The 17,075-nt window shown below is 40.6% G+C and overlaps 1 protein-coding gene and 1 long non-coding RNA gene across 2 annotated transcripts in view; both read right to left on the reverse strand.

The window, feature by feature from the left end:
* The window catches only part of LOC138977126 (PR domain zinc finger protein 14-like), a 35,101-nt gene that overhangs the window by 1,191 nt on the left and 16,835 nt on the right, over positions 1 to 17,075 (reverse strand). Inside the window, exons 6-9 of the mRNA XM_070350036.1 lie at positions 5,983 to 6,112; positions 4,675 to 4,801; positions 3,287 to 3,397; positions 88 to 241 (exon numbers count right to left, since the gene is read on the reverse strand). Of these exons, the coding sequence (XP_070206137.1) occupies positions 88 to 241; positions 3,287 to 3,397; positions 4,675 to 4,801; positions 5,983 to 6,112 (522 nt within the window). The remainder of the gene's footprint in view (positions 1 to 87; positions 242 to 3,286; positions 3,398 to 4,674; positions 4,802 to 5,982; positions 6,113 to 17,075) is intronic.
* On the reverse strand, positions 8,180 to 11,935 carry LOC138975586 (uncharacterized). Its single transcript, XR_011458687.1, has 3 exons — positions 11,597 to 11,935; positions 10,310 to 10,484; positions 8,180 to 9,876 (listed from the first exon to the last, which is right to left on the reverse strand). It is a non-coding gene; the product is annotated as an uncharacterized lncRNA (long non-coding RNA).

Consider the following 17,075-nt stretch of genomic DNA (forward strand, 5'->3'; position numbering starts at 1 on the left):
AATTCAGGGCAAATCTGAGATGGCTGACTGAATATCGTTTCAATGGCATGTGCTGTATCTTTTAACGCGACCCACTCAAACACCAACCTCCGTGTGACTGAAGATGCACTGTCAGCTCCAGTTGGTGAGAGAAGTCCATGAAGCACAGTCTGCACGTGAAGGGCTTGTCACGTGCGTGCGTGCGTCGCACGTGGCTGTCATGTGCTGCGTGGGAAGCAAAGGCTTTGCCGCAAAATTTGCACTGCAACATGAATTTCACAATGAATGTGTGCTTTTTGTCGAATTTTAACACTTTGATCTCTCTATAAAGATGCAGTAAAGTTGTAATCAACCAAAACTAGAAAGGCCTGGTGCTCGCCTATGTAACTTCAGCAGGACAGACGACGCACTGCAGCTTATCCCAGCCCGCTACACGTTGCGTGAAAGGAAAACAGGCCAGGTACTCGTCATAATCCCTATCGCAGCATCAATAATATGCAGTGCGTCGTCTGTGCCGCTGAAACTGCGCAGGTATATTCTGCCCTTAAGATGCGTCCAATCGGTTAGGCATGGGTTGCTTGGGAAGTGTTCCGCAAAACTTGAACCACAGTATTATAATGTACAGTACTCAGCAAAAATCAAAAAGACTGCCGGTTAACGAATAAGTTCATAATTACTGTACATTAACATATTGTGGTTTTTGTTGATGAACATTTTGTTTTGCAAAAATGAAACAAGTCGCGTAAGGCGAAATAACAACATTTAGTCAAGCTGTCGAACTCACAGAATGAAACTGAACGCACTGCATTTTTTCACCAAGACCGCATACTCGTAGTTTCGTCAGTCCACCGCTCGTGGCAAAGGCAGTGAAATCGACAAGCCAGAATTGTGCGGTAATGGTCGCGCTTTTCTGTATCTCTATTCTTTTTGGCGTACTGAGTTTCTTTTTAATCCAAACATATCTTATCTATATGTTTTTTTGAATAAGGGACCGATAAGGAATAAGATGAAATTGTTTTTAAATCGATTTCGGAAAATTAATTTTAATCATAATTTTCATATTTTTAATTTTCAGAGCTTGTTTGTAATCCAAATATAACATATGTATATGTTTTTGGAATAAAAAAAATGACGAAGAATAAGATGAAATTGTTTTTAGATCGTTTAATAAAAAAGTAATTTTAATGACAAGTTTCCGATTTTTAATGACCATATTCATTAATCATTTTTTAAGCCACCAAGCTGAAATGCAATACCAAAGTCTGGCCTTCGTCGAAGATTGCTTTGCCAAAATTGATGATGAAAGTCGTTTGTCTAGTAAGTGCATCTTTCTGTCGAAGGCGCCAGCTCCACCCAGCCTTCACTAACTATTGTCTTGTCTTGTGTTCTTCGCGCATACGTCCTTCCGTTATTGTTCACGAATTTAACAGTCTAGCCTTAATTGGCTACGATTTGCAGCAGTGTTCTTTTAAAGGCACAGTCAGCCTCCCGTAATCCATCACAGGCTTTTACACACAGTACAAACACCCTTTCATTTAAACACTCACCGCTTGAGAACATCCTAGGTGCCCTCCGTAAAGAGCGAGCAATTTTCAAAGAATTTATTTTTTGCGTGGTTTATCTTACCCCTGAGCCATCGTGAACCCGTGTGATCAAGTTTCCTTTTTTTCCCAATTTAGTCGTCAGTTTGTGATTTCAATGCGACTCGCTGTAAGCTTATCTGCAATAGCACGTTGTTGTGTACCTCTGAATCTAAAACGCAACAAGCGGCTGAAAGTCATACGAACTAGAGCGGTGGCGGTTGACCGTTCAGAGGAACTGGCGCTATGCAGAACCGTCGTCTGCTACGAGAAAGACGTTTTGCGTGACACGTTTCCGGGCTTTTCTTTTTTTAAGCTTTCAAAACTTCGAATTGTACTGATCTTGTCTTAATGAAAATAGAATTATTTTATGATTTAAGAATTTTTGTGTAACAAGCTGTCAATTTATTATTTAGATTTTAAAAGTTAGGTCTAGCATCAAAACGAGGCGCCTGATAGTCCGTTCGGATAGTCCACGAAAATAAATTCTTTGAAAATGTCTCACTCTCGACAGACAGCAGCCAGGAAATTCCCGTTCGGTGAAGGTTCAAATGGCTATGCTATGCTAACTTAAGCTTAACGTCCTCACACACCCCCGCGGGTTAGGGGGAAGAATTTACCCGATGCTCCCCAGCATGTCGTAAGAGGCGACTAACGGATTCTGTTTCTCTTTTTACCCTTGTTAAGTGTTTCTTGTATGGAATATAGTCAATTTTTGTAAAGATTTTAGTCAAGCAGTATGTAAGAAATGTTAAGTCCTTTGTACTGGAAACTTGCATTCTCCCAGTAAGGTAGTACATTGTACTACGTTGCAAGCCCCTGTAGCAAATTTTTACACCCCCGGTATAGGGGTGTGTATAGGATTCGGTCGATGTGTTTGTTTGTTTGTTTGTGTGTGTGTTTGTGTTCGCATATAGATCTCAAGAATGAACGAACCGATCGTCACCAAACTTGGTGAACAGGTTCTATACATTCCTGAGACGGTCCTTACAAAAATTGGGACCAGTCAAACACACGGTTAGGGAGTTATTGGTGGATTAAGATTCTACAAGGACTTATAGAGGGACATATTAATGGTCAAAGGGAAATAACCTTCTCAGTTGGTGGCAGTGAGAATGGTCAGGACGGGGGTGTTTTTCCTACCTCGGAGGAATTTCTTGTTTATTAGTGCTTTTGTGAACAAGAAACAATTAACAAGTGGCTCTATCCCATCTCCCCCCCTTTCCCCGTCGCGATATAACCTTCGTGGTTGAAAACGACGTTAAACACCAAATAAAGAAAAAGAAAACGTCCTCACATGAACTAGTGCCTATTAGGGACATAAAGTGGTTATAATGCGAAGTATGCTTGCACTGTATGTATAGGCTCGGGGAGCTCAGTGATGGTTTACGGGAGGCTTACTGTGCCTTTGATGTAGATGCTGTTGCTTCGCATGATTAATTTAACAAAGATATCGGTATCTAAACAACGAAGTGACTGTGGTAAGATGAACAAAGTTAAAAAACAAAGGAATACTGTACTCACCAATACAAGAACGGGACAAGACGGTACGAATTTTCGCTTATGGAAGCTTCATCAGGAAAAACAAGAACACAAAAGACAACAAAAAGCAGACGCAACACGGAACGAACAAGGTTTGAAAGAAAAGATATCGGTGTCTTTCCCAACCATCTGATTATTGCATGGAAGGAGGTCTGCACTTTACATGCGATCGAGTGTATACTTACTTTAAATGGTCTCTCTCCAGAATGTTGCCTTATATGTGTTCGTAGTATACTGGAGGCTGTGAAGCTTTTGCTGCAGTACACACATTTATAGGGTCTTTCTCCGCTGTGTACCTAAAACAAACACCCAGAGCTAGAGACATATTTTTTACTTTAAACGATTGTTGCGCAAATTGCATACGCACGAGTCCAACAACAGACTCGTACACTGCTAAAGCTGCAAAATCAAGAATCAAACAACAAGAATGGTAAATTACTGGAACTTTTAATTTTTTAAATCTAACCATCTTGCCCGAGTCTAATCACAACCAACGCTTTCAGAAATAAGTGTTCGCTTCATTTGTCGCATAATTAGGCCTATTTGTCTTTCCACTACAAAGACCATAAGGTCGATGTACTTGTAAATGTCTTCTTTTGTTAAAAAAAAAAGATTAAACGTTCCAGTAACATACGTTTCTTGTCTTTTTATGCCTGCGAACAGTAACTGTTTTTCTCCACTGTTCATCTGAACCATTGCTAATTTGTTTTCTTATTTTTCCATTTCGATTTTCTTTTTTTCCGTCTTTCTTCGAGTGACCTATTGAAGACTTTTCCAGGGATGTTAATTCAGTTTGTGTGCAATGCTAAAATTCCCCATCCTAAATTCAAGCATTTGCTGCAGTTTATGCGCATGTATATATCTACATTGTATATACACATACGACCCTTTCCTTCTGTGTACTCGTGGCAAAACCGGCACGGTTGGCCTAGGGGTAAGGCGTCCGCCCCGTGATCGGGAGGTCGTGGGTTCGAACCCCGGCCGGGTCATACCTAAGACTTTAAAATTGGCAATCTAGTGGCTGCTCCGCCTGGCGTCTGGCATTATGGGGTTAGTGCTAGGACTGGTTGGTCCGGTGTCAGAATAATGTGACTGGGTGAGACATGAAGCCTGTGCTGCGACTTCTGTTTTGTGTGTGGCGCACGTTATATGTCAAAGCAGCACCGCCTTGATATGGCCCTTCGTGGTCGGCTGGGCGTTAAACAAACAAACAAACAAACAAACAAAACTCGTGGCAAATGACTGAATCGGTGTCTTAGTGAACGTGTTCTTGCGTGCTGCATGTTTTTCTTTCTTTCGGGGCCCGTTCTCAACTAAGTAAATGCAAAGCTCTGAACAGGTATTCAGAATCAACAGAAAATGTTACGTGTACATGTCAGAAGAATGGTACATTCATAGTTAAGTTTGTTTGTTTGTTTGTTAATGTGCTGATATTGTTTTGCGTTTTGTATGTCATTTTTTCTCCCGTCAGCTGCAAACAGGCAATCCAAATCACCGCGGAACCCTGGGTCCCCAGCGTTATTTTATTTTCATGAAACCCATTCTTCCTTGATTGCCAGTGCAAACCACTTACCCTCATGTGTTTGTTGAGACTGGAAGACTGGCTGAAAGACTTGCCGCACACAGCACACTTGTGAGGTCGATGCTTCTCGTGCACGTGCAAAACGTGAATACGAAGCCGATCCCGCTTCTCAAAGGATCTGGGACAGAAGGACGTCGCATTCATTAGGCCTAAAAAAAAATAGGTGTGGTTACGGTAACCCGACCTACCCTATTTTTAGGGGCCGACCCTATAACTTTTTATTACATTTGTCAAAACAAAACAAAAAACACCAAGAAAACGAGTGCAGAAAACGCAATGAAAGAGAAAGCGCCCGAGTCGCACACTTATTTCCCTGTCAAGTAGGTTTAATTTGTACACATTAGAAAAAAAAGTTTTAAAAAAAATTGCCTACCTTCCTACCCTATTTTTTTTTAAGTTACCGTAACCACACCTATTTTTTTTTGCCTTAGAAAGTTTAACAGAGAAGGCCGCAATGAGCAAAATACACCATTGCTAATTGTACACAGCAAACTTGCAAAAAGGTCCTTTTTCATAAACCAACTCCCCTCCCGAGACTTCGCTTGTTTAGTGGGACACCCAACGTAATACTTCTATGCATTCCAGCCCATAATTAATGGAGTATGCCTGTCCTAAGAACAACGCAACTTTGCATGAAGCTATTGGTGAAACTGCGCTACTTGATATGTGTCCACCAGAACATTCCAGTTTTGTTTTCATTCTGTTCCTCGACTTCCGCCTCCTTACTGTGGCTGATGGGGTCTATGTCGACCAAAAGCGTGGGATTCTCTGTAGGTCGAGTTCCTGTAGGTGGATTCCCTGTATACCTAAGACTTTAAAATTGGCAATCTAGTACACAGGGAATCCCACAGGGTGCAGTTTTTCAATAAAACTTGCAAACCATACTCGAATTTCTAAGAAATATCAAAAAAAGATCGAAAAACATCAAATTCTAACGATGTCGCTAAGCATCACGTGACTTTCATTGATATTAGCAAAACGCTATAGGAACTACACCCTGTGGTATTCCCTGTATACAAGATTGCCAATTTTAAAGTCTTAGGTATACAGAGAATCCACATACAGGAACTCGACCAACAGTGAATCCCATTCTTTTGGTCGACATAGACCCCAACAGCCTTACTGTGTGTGTGTGTGTGTGTGTGTGTGTGTGTGTGTGTGTGTGTGTGTGTATGTGTGTGTGTGTGTGTGTGTTGGAGAAAGTACATGTGTATGTGTGTGGGTGTGTGTATGTGTGTGTGTGTGTGTGTGTGTGTTTGAGAAAGTGTCTGTCTGTGTTCTAACGTTCTGCAGCTGTACCTGCTACAGAGATGGCACGGAAACTTTCGGTCCCCTTGATCAACGCATCTTGTGTACTTGAGGTGTTTGTCTCTGTAGTATTGGTAAGCAAACACCTTGCCGCATCGCTCACAATTGTAGCCCTCACTACCTGAAAGTACAGACAAACAATACATGCCTTTAAAAAAAAAAAAGGACAGGCAGTTGAAAGCAAAGGGACATGGCTTTTCTGTTATTTTATGCTCAAATTTCAGTACAACTGTCTGTTCCGGACTACTTATCACAATTTAACTCACACGTACATTTGACCAAACCAAAATTAAAGACGTAAACTTAAAGGAAAAGTCCAAGGTTTTTAAATATGTCCAAAAACTTGAAAATCGAATGCCAAATGTTACAAACATCTCTGGAAAAATATTTTAAAAATTGAAAAAAAATTGTTGTTGTTGTAGTTGAAGATTTAGTGTTGCGGGGCTAACCAAGACAAGTCGCCTGGGGTCAAGTAGTGGTCACGTGGTTTTCGGTGCACTGTGACGTCGGTGCACTGTGACGTCACAAGTTATTGTGTTGATTCTACCACTAGTACCAGCTTGATTTTCACACAGAAAAGTCACCACTGTATGCCCGAAAAGAATGCCTCGGTGGAGAGCAGCCGCAAACTGCAACAACTCGTCAATGTCCCCAGGCATTTCATAGCACACTTTCCCTCATAAAACTCTGAGTCTCTTGTGGAAATGGAAGAGATGTGTGCAGCACAAGCGTGCAGATTTCAAAGTGTCGGGCACTTTCTGGACACAGATTTCGCCATTTTTCTGCAGCACAAAAGTTGGCGTTTCATCCCTGAAACAAATGTTTTGACCACTGGCAGTGTCTTCCCTTCATAAAAGTCCGGAGAGGGCAGTATTACGACGAGCCATCGAAACTCCGAGGCGACATACGAACAGCGGATTATCTCACAAGAAGGAATGCGTTGAAGGTCAGAGTACATGCTTTTATTTTCATGCATACGTAAACATTGTTTTGCTGCGCAGCGAATACGAATTGGTGCAGAACAGTGTGTCTGGGTCCAGCTGATATTCGCTGGAGTACAGATGCGCCACAGGCTAGATCTACAGAGTTACAGAACGGTCTGAGCTGAGCTAAGAGTAAGAGTAAAAAGTAGTCAGGGTTGTGGACACGTAAGACAATGCGTGTGTCACGTTATCTATTCTATTCAGTCGCAAACTATCCCCTGATATCAATTCATGAAATTGGCAGCGTTTGCTGGAATCATGGTTTAATGCTATTTTTACCAGATCTAAATTGTTGGTGGATGTGCAACCGGTAAGGTAAACAGACACCTGCATGCTAGAGACAAGAAGATTACGAATTGTGCAGGGAATTAATCTTTCTGCATTGACTGAGAGACGCAAAACCAGTCTAATTGCTACAACATGGATACACATCCAGACGACTTCCAGAGGGTGTCTAAATGTTCAGTGTACTGTATAGATCAGAAGCATACTTTCGAATTGATTTATACTCACACTCATTTTCTCTCTTCTTTTACTTCCAGACCTTTCATCATCACTCACGGCCACTGGTCAGAACAGGTCACTAGACACTGACACCGTGACCATTCCAGATTTCCCGGTTCTCCGTGATCACAACGCAACTGTTGACCAGTCCTGTTCCTACCGTCCAGAATCACCACAGGAGAAAACCAACGTGCCATTCATCGTAAGATTTTTGTTTTGAAAATGAGTGCCTTATTCTAGCTTTGCAAAAAACGAGACAGTGTCTTTGACAGATACCATCCAAATACATTAATACATTATGAAAACAAGTACAAGTTTATGCTTTCTGTGCTGAGCGACATATGGATTGAATTCCTTTCTTAACTCACCTCCCGTCAACCTGCAAAACTATATCTGTCGAAGTAGTTTCAAATAAAGTTAGTATGCTTCCGAATAAAAAAAATATAAAAAAAGGATATTTTCTGAAATGTTTAATTATAGACCAAAACAAAACATTCACGAGTATGTTGTTGACCTGATGGTCTTTATGGTAGACAGCAAGAGTTGCATGTTCAAGAAGTTTAAGCAGTACATTTGAAAGAGCGAGGTAATTTAAGGTGGTATAATTTTAATGGTAGGTTCCACTGTAAGGCGACATGGAGGGTATCTTTGACGGACTCATTCAACATTCATACCCATGCACATCACCTCAAACACATAAGCTTTGTTCTTGAGTCAAATTTATTGGCTTCATAAATATTGTGAATTTGTGTCCGTTTGCAGATTGGCTTATCTATGAATTTTTTCGAAAATATCTTGCGATCTACGTTCGCATAATGTAACACGTGAAGAAGAACATAAAAAGTTCGTCAAAAGGAATCTAATTTGCATTTCAACCCATTTTCCTTCCTTATTGTTAACTTTTTCTTCATAAAGACTACTTGAAATAAACAAAATGTTTAACCATTTCAAGGCCTCTGAACACGTTTAAAAAAAATGCAGGTCTTTGCTCACTATATCAGATCTGCGAAGGCTCAGTTTACACAGGAACAAGAAGGGCAAAGCCCATACGACTCACATGCTTGACCTTTACATGACCTTGACCTTCAGCTAAACCTAGCAAGAACTGCTTTACACATTTTTCCTACCAAAATACATGTGACCTTGACCCAAGGTCAAGGTCATGCAACACAAAGCTGTTAATTCAAGACATAGGAAGTACAATGGTGCTTATTGGCTCTTTCTACCATGAGATATGGTCACTTTTAGTGGTTCACTACCTTATTTTGGTCAAATTTCATAAGGGTCAAAGTGACCTTGACCTTGATCATATGTGACCAAATGTGTCTCATGATGAAAGCATAACATGTGCCCCACATAATTTTTTAAGTTTGAAACAGTTATCTTCCATAGTTCAGGGTCAAGGTCACTTCAAAATATGTATACAATCCAACTTTGAAGAGCTCCTGTGACCTTGACCTTGAAGCAAGGTAAACCAAACTGGTATCAAAAGATGGGGCTTACTTTGCCCTATATATCATATATAGGTGAGGTATTGAATCTCAAAAACTTCAGAGAAAATGGGAAAAATGGGAAAAATAGCTGTTTTTTAGGCAACATTTATGGCCCCTGCGACCTTGACCTTGAAGCAAGGTCAAGATGCTATGTATGTTTTTTGGGGCCTTGTCATCATACACCATCTTGCCAAATTTGGTACTGATAGACTGAATAGTGTCCAAGAAATATCCAACGTTAAAGTTTTCCGGACGGACGTCCGGACGGACGGACGACTCGGGTGAGTACATAGACTCACTTTTGCTTCGCATGTGAGTCAAAAAGTTAGGAGGCCTTGATAGGGGGAAACATTTTGTTAATTTCCAGAATCTTTATGAAGAAATAATGAACGAGAAGAAAGTCTGGCCTTGAAGTAAATGCAAATTAAACTATGTATACTTTTGACAAACTTTTTCTGTTCTTATTCACATGTTAAAATGTGTGCAGAGATCGTTAGTTACTTCCAAACAACCATGTTTCAGGCAACAGGCAAACGGACAATACTGGACACAGGCTATGCTGACCGGCTCATGGGCTGACTACCTGATGCAGGAGTAGACCAACAGTGGAAAAAGTCTGGAACAAAATGTTGCAGAATGTGAACCATGTACCGGACCACGTGACAACCCAGTATCATCTTCAAACCATGCAGGAATCTGTTCAACACAGTCACACGATTTGTAAAAGTATATTTCAGCCTTCTGTAGCTCAGGGAGTTTGAACCCCACTCTTCATCCGTTTGGGAAAGTATTTCTGATTGTTTTGACTGCACAGGTTGGTAATGGTACTCTGATGCTTCTGCCGAGAAACCCCACTCGCTAGCGCACCAGCTGCCTGTTATGGGTAAGCGACGTGCCTGTATTTCCTGCAAAGCAAGACAGAATAAAACAGCAGCTTAGTTTGAGCTTTTAAGACATTCGTACCAGAGAAAACGTGTACGTGTTTGTTTGGAGAGGGTGGATAGAATCATAAGACACACTGTGTCTATGTGACGTAGAGCAGGTTTTCAAATTCATGCTGAAGCACTGTGTGATCGCTATTTTTTTGGGCATATATCTTACCTTGATTTCAGATAGACTGGGAACCAAAATGAGGATGTTTACATGAATAAACTATGCTGATATATATGTATGTGTTTAGAAATAAAGAATAGTTTTAATGATATATGATGTTTGTTTTTTTAACCCCATGTGATATTTTCGTATTTGAAAACAAATTGTACACTCTGTTGTCAATTTTACTTTCAGATAAATAAATCTATCATAATGGAAATCATCTGTTTGTGTTGTGTTACTTACCCATTTTGATCAGTGTTGAGTCGTCCATATTCCTGTGTGTACGCATAGTATGCAGTTTGAAGGTAGTAGATGTCCGAGCAAACATAGGAGGATGTGCTGTTAGGCTGTCTATCTCCTCATCCAGGTTTTCCAGATATTTGAATTTCGTTCCCTCTTGGAGTTTCTGCACTGACACCTGATAAGTAAAATACACGTATCACTCTGTGATCATGGCAACATGTATCATCTGTATGCCCCGTTCAAAAATTACCTTGAGATTCTAAGGTATACACAGAAATTGCACTGGATCACAAAAACAACACGAACAGTAGTACATGTAATGTATATATTCAGTTTAAAAATTCATGTAATGAGAGTCAATAACCCGATTTAACCCCAGGTAGATTCAGGGTCCCACTGACTGAATCTCATATGGTTGCTTTTCGGCACACACCACACATTTTTAATGGGACTGTGAGGTTTTGTTACTACAGTAAAATAGTAGCAACGTACTGTCTGTTCGTGACGTTTGAGAATAGGATCTATGCACTAAGGCATTGTCTTTTTGTAGTGTGACTGTCCGATATTGCGTACTCCTAAAAATCAATGATCAAAAAGTTTGAACTGCTGTAATCGTGTTTGAGCATATGTCTGACAGTGCTTATTTGCTTCCAAAACGGCTTGCGATATCACTAGCCATCAGCGTTTCACCACTGCTCAGAAAATCTTATGATTTCAGATCTAGTTTGAGATCGGAAATCACGTGTGCTCGTTTAAAAAACTAAATTCATTTATTACTTCCCTTTGACCGTTTCGCAAGAAAAATGTCAGGATCACTATTAGTATTAGCACATGAAAGCAGCCCACCGCCATTTCAAAAAAGTTTCACTGTTTAGTCTAGTGGTGTCGATGTCATGTAGTGTCTTACTGTCGCAAATAAAAATACCAGGATAATTGCAGTTTTGTCCGCAAGAAACAGGCTTTGCGCAATGTTAACTTGCTGTCTACATGTTTCGTTGTGTGACTGAAGAATTACTCAGAATTCCAAGAGAAAATAAGGATAGTCGCGTGTGAACATCACTGTGGAAACATTTATTCTAAACTGGGCAGCTCAAGGACGAAATCCTTTATAGGAAAATAAACAACATCAGATGCCTGAAATAATAGCATGAATCAATAATCTTTACATGCTTACAGATCTGTGGAAGCACATCAACTGATCTGTGAAAAACACACCTGACTTCGATCTAGCATGCAAGAGGTACGGACTAGTAGTGTGTCAACATCACAACAAAGAGAATCACATACCATTTCGTATTGCTGCTTATGCTGGCTCTGTTTCAAGCAGTTCCTTGTGGCCTCACCAGCATTTTGACGACGAAGAGGCTCAAACGGGCACGCTAAAACCTCAGGCTGGCTGAAAACCGGTCCGTATTCCACTTGTCTTCCTCACTGCTTGAGCCGGCCATGTTTGTTGTTCAAGGCTCGTGACGTAGCACACGTATGTGCACAAGGTCATGAGCCAAGACTGCGCGCGCGATGGAACGATTCAGAACAACCAAAAACGAGTCAAAGTATACTTTTTGGATTTCTGTGTTCATTTTTACACACGCATTTGTGGTTGATGAATTAAAAGGGTCAACATATCGAAAGTGACCCTAAACCTTGGACTTTTCCTTTAAGAAATGGTTGATATTATAAGCTGTTCTTAAAACACAACAAGTCGCGTAAGGCGAAAATACAATATTTAGTCAAGTAGCTGTCAAACTCACAGAATGAAACTGAACGCAATGCCATTTTACTCGTAGCATCGTCAGGCCACCGCTCATGGCAAAGGCAGTGAAATTGACAAGAAGAGCGGGGTAGTAGTTGCGCTAAGAAGGATAGCACGCTTTTCTGTACCTCTCTTTGTTTTAACTTTCTGAGCGTGTTTTTAATCCAAACCTATCATATCTATATGTTTTTGGAATCAGGAACCGACAAGGAATAAGATGAAAGTGTTATTAAATTGATTTGGACAATTTAATTTTGATAATAATTTTTATATATTTAATTTTCAGAGCTTGTTTTTAATCCGAATATAACATATTTATATGTTTTTGGAATCAGCAAATGATGGAGAATAAGATAAACGTAAATTTGGATCGTTTTATAAATTTTTATTTTTTTTTACAATTTTCAGATTTTTAATGACCAAAGTCATTAATTAATTTTTAAGCCACCAAGCTGAAATGCAATACCGAAGTCCGGGCTTCGTCGAAGATTACTTGACCAAAATTTCAACCAATTTGGTTGAAAAATGAGGGCGTGACAGTGCCGCCTCAACTTTCACGAAAAGCCGGATATGACGTCATCAAAGACATTTATCAAAAAAATGAAAAAAACGTTCGGGGATTTCATACCCAGGAACTCTCATGTCAAATTTCATAAAGATCGGTCCAGTAGTTTAGTCTGAATCGCTCTACACACACACACACACACACACACACACGCACACACGCACACACGCACATACACCACGACCCTCGTTTCGATTCCCCCTCGATGTTAAAATATTTAGTCAAAACTTGACTAAATATAAAAATTAAACAAGCAAACAGAGAAACAAACAATGTCATTCCATGGCCGCAATTGCTTTAACACCATTCTCTCCCCCCCCCCCCCCCCTCCCCCCCCCCCCACCCCCCCCCCCCCCCCCCCCCCCCGTCTTCCCCCGCGCCTTTTTTGGGAGGGGATAAAAAGTGCGAAAAAAGATAAGGTGGTGGCAGGTCCTAGTTCCTTAAAACAAAGTTACGACCGTTGCAGCCCAATTACGACAAAACTCCGCACAATAGTGTTGTCATTAACATCTGATGAAGGTTGACCAAGAGGGAACGTGCGGCACAAAATACATCCTTTTTCCAGCTTAGCTTTTTAGCATGGGACACCAAATCTCGGCCACTAATGAAGAAATCCTCGCCATAAAAACCACACGCACGCGATAACTTTTTTTCTGGGGTCCAAATCTTAGGTCCCAATAAACAAGCTGGACTTGAGAAAAGGTACCTGATGTGATCGGTGGCTGAATGGTCAGGTTTTGCGAAACGCAAAAGAACCCTAGTGCGATACACAGCAGGTTGTAACAATTATTGCTGAGTAATTACAGAAACTAAATAAAAAATAAATGTTTTGGTGTGCACATTCTAAGGTCAGGCCTGTGATTCAAACGTAATGATCTGCTTCAGGGTCTAGAAAGAGAAGACAAGGAAGAGCTAGCGTATACAGATAGAGGGGAAGATTGATTAATTCAAAGTCTGACGGACACTGGAGGGGGGGGGGGGGGGAGAGAGAGAGAGAGAGAGAGAGAGAGAGAGAGAGAGAGAGAGAGAGAGAGAGAGAGAGAGAGAGAGAGAGAGAGAGAAATAAAAGAGTTGTTTCTGAAACTATGGCAGAAAATCCCGCGGGTAGAGTTACATGTTTACGCGTGTAAGTTTATAATTAAGTTATTTTTTAAACGCTCTGCATATATTTTGAAAGATAGAACCAACGGAAAAAAGAAAGAAAATCAAAACTTGACTAAATGTAATAAGAAGAAAAACACGTCGCGTAAGGCGAAAATACAACATTTAGTCAAGTAGCTGTCGAACTCACAGAATGAAACTGAACGCAACGCAACGCAGCAAGACCGTATACTCGTAGCATCGTCACTCCATCGCCCGTGGCAAAGGCAGTGCCCGTGGAATTGACAAGAAGAGCGGGGTATTCGTTGCGCTGAGAAGGATAGCACGCTTTTCTGTACCTCTCTTCGTTTTAACTTTCTGAGCGTGTTTTTAATCCAAACATATCATATCTATATGTTTTTGGAATCAGGAACCGACAAGGAATAAGATGAAAGTGTTTTTAAATTGATTTCGAAAAAAATTTTGATAATAATTTTTATATATTTAATTTTCAGAGCTTGTTTTTAATCCGAATATAACATATTTATATGTTTTTGGAATCAGCAAATGATGGAGAATAAGATAAACGTAAATTTGGATCGTTTTATAAATTTGTATTTTTTTTTACAATTTTCAGATTTTTAATGACCAAAGTCATTAATTAATTTTTAAGCCACCAAGCTGAAATGCAATACCGAACCCCGGGCTTCGTCGAAGATTACTTGACCAAAATTTCAACCAATTTGGTTGAAAAATGAGGGCGTGACAGTGCCGCCTCAACTTTCACGAAAAGCCGGATATGGCGTCATCAAAGACATTTATCAAAAAAATGAAAAAAACGTTCGGGGATTTCATACCCAGGAACTCTCATGTCAAATTTCATAAAGATCGGTCCAGTAGTTTAGTCTGAATCGCTCTACACACACACACACACACACACACGCACACACGCACACACACACACACCACGACCCTCGTCTCGATTCCCCCTCTATGTTAAAACATTTAGTCAAAACTTGACTAAATGTAAAAAGATACAATGAAACTCAAAGAAACTTAAAAATCACGCCATCATTTCTCACCTTTCGCTCAAAGAGGCCGAGTCCTCTAAAACTAAACATTACAAACAAGAAGCAACCCCCAAAAAGGACACTGGCAGAAGAGCAAGAGAAGGGGAAAGGCGGGTGGTTTACGAGAGCCCTGATCAGATGCTAAACATCCCTTCAGAGGGAACCCGCGTCCCAAAGGTCCCATTCCCGTTCCATCTAAACCCGCCCCACAAAGATCCGCCTGGATACGACCCAGCGCCGCGAAAGAGGCTATGCTCTGGGGTTTAAGGCGGATCGGGATTTGGACCATAAAGTTGGAAACCACCATTTGTTAAAGACAAAAGGTCAGGAATAAGGAAAACAAGTCGCGTAAGGCGAAAATACAATATTTAGTCAAGTAGCTGTCGAACTCACAGAATGAAACGCAATGCCATTTTACTCGTAGCATCGTCAGGCCACCGCTCATGGCAAAGGCAGTGAAATTGACAAGAAGAGCGGGGTAGTAGTTGCGCTAAGAAGGATAGCACGCTTTTCTGTACCTCTCTTTGTTTTAACTTTCTGAGCGTGTTTTTAATCCAAACATATCATATCTATATGTTTTTGGAATCAGGAACCGACAAGAAATAAGATGAAAGTGTTTTTAAATTGATTTCGACAATTTAATTTTGATAATAATTTTTATATATTTAATTTTCAGAGCTTGTTTTTAATCCGAATATAACATATTTATATGTTTTTGGAATCAGCAAATGATGGAGAATAAGATAAACGTAAATTTGGATCGTTTTAGAAATTTTTATTTTTTTTTACAATTTTCCGATTTTTAATGACCAAAGTCATTAATTAATTTTTAAGCCACCAAGCTGAAATGCAATACCGAACCCCGGGCTTCGTCGAAGATTACTTGACCAAAATTTCAACCAATTTGGTTGAAAAATGAGGGCGTGACAGTGCCGCCTCAACTTTCACGAAAAGCCGGATATGACGTCATCAAAGACATTTATCGAAAAAAGGAAAAAAACGTTCGGGGATATCAATCCCAGGAACTCTCATGTAAAATTTCATAAAGATCGGCCCAGTAGTTTGGTCTGAATCGCTCTACACGCACGCACGCACGCACACACACACACACACACACACACACACATACACCACGACCCTCGTTTCGATTCCCCCTCGATGTTAAAATATTTAGTCAAAACTTGACTAAATATAAAAAGGATCGGAGTATGGACTGGAGAGAAGAATGAGTTGGAGAGAGGTGCGGAACAGAAAAAGAGAACAGCTGAACGGGAGCGGGGGAGAGACATTTTCTCAACGTTTACCAGCCACTTGTCCCATATTCTTCTTCTTCTTCAGCCTCTTCTTCGTCTTCTTCTTCTGAACTTCCTTACCTTTTTAAAATCACGTGCACAGTCCGAGGGTGAATTGTTTTTAGTGCTGTTCTCCATTCTCTTCCTTTTCATTCTCCTCTCACCTGCTTATGTATTTTGTTTTACATGTGTGCTCGATCTTGAACCATTCTCTCTATCTATTTCCTTCTCTACACCTGGGCGGGGACCTAGCTCAGTTGGTAGCGCGCTGGCTTTGTAGCCAGTTGGTCGCCATCAGCGTGGGTTCGATCCCCACGTTCGGCGAGAGATTTATTTCTCGGAGTCAACTTTGAGCAGACTCTCTTCGGTGTCCGAACACCCCCGTGTGACACACATGCGCACGAAAAAGATCCCACGTTCACAGCGAAAGTCTCAGGGCTTGGAAAACACGAAGACACGCATACATCATCTCTCGTCTCCGATTATCATGATCGTATTTCGATACTTTGACGAGACAAACCCAATGCTGGTGTGTCGAAGAAGACAGCCACAGCGGGCTTGTTCGAATCAAAGTATCACACCATATCTTCAACGTGTTACCAATACCTGTCCCAATATAGACCAGTTGGTCTAAGAGGACGTTAAACCCTAATAGTCAGTCAGTCTCCACACCTCTTTCTCCTCCTCGTTCTTCATTGTGTCCTTCCTTTCTCCCTCTGTCTTGTACTTGTCTTTCTTTCTTTCTTTTTTTCGCGCCTTTTTAACCTAATCATTAAAAAAAAAGTAGTATGTCGTTGTGTTTATCATGTCTTTCACAAATCATACAAACAAAGATGCTACTTGATATCAGTAAAACTCACCAACAGCTTGCGGTTGAACTGAATGGAAGACCTATAACAATACAAATTAACAAAGACACCCAAAACACTTTACCTGCTCTTCTACCTGTACTAACTAGCTATCTGTTAAGCTAAAATAATCGCAGCATTCTCATCTCACTCCCCAG

Source organism: Littorina saxatilis, linkage group LG9, assembly GCF_037325665.1.
Source record: "Littorina saxatilis isolate snail1 linkage group LG9, US_GU_Lsax_2.0, whole genome shotgun sequence".
Classification (NCBI taxonomy): domain Eukaryota; kingdom Metazoa; phylum Mollusca; class Gastropoda; order Littorinimorpha; family Littorinidae; genus Littorina; species Littorina saxatilis.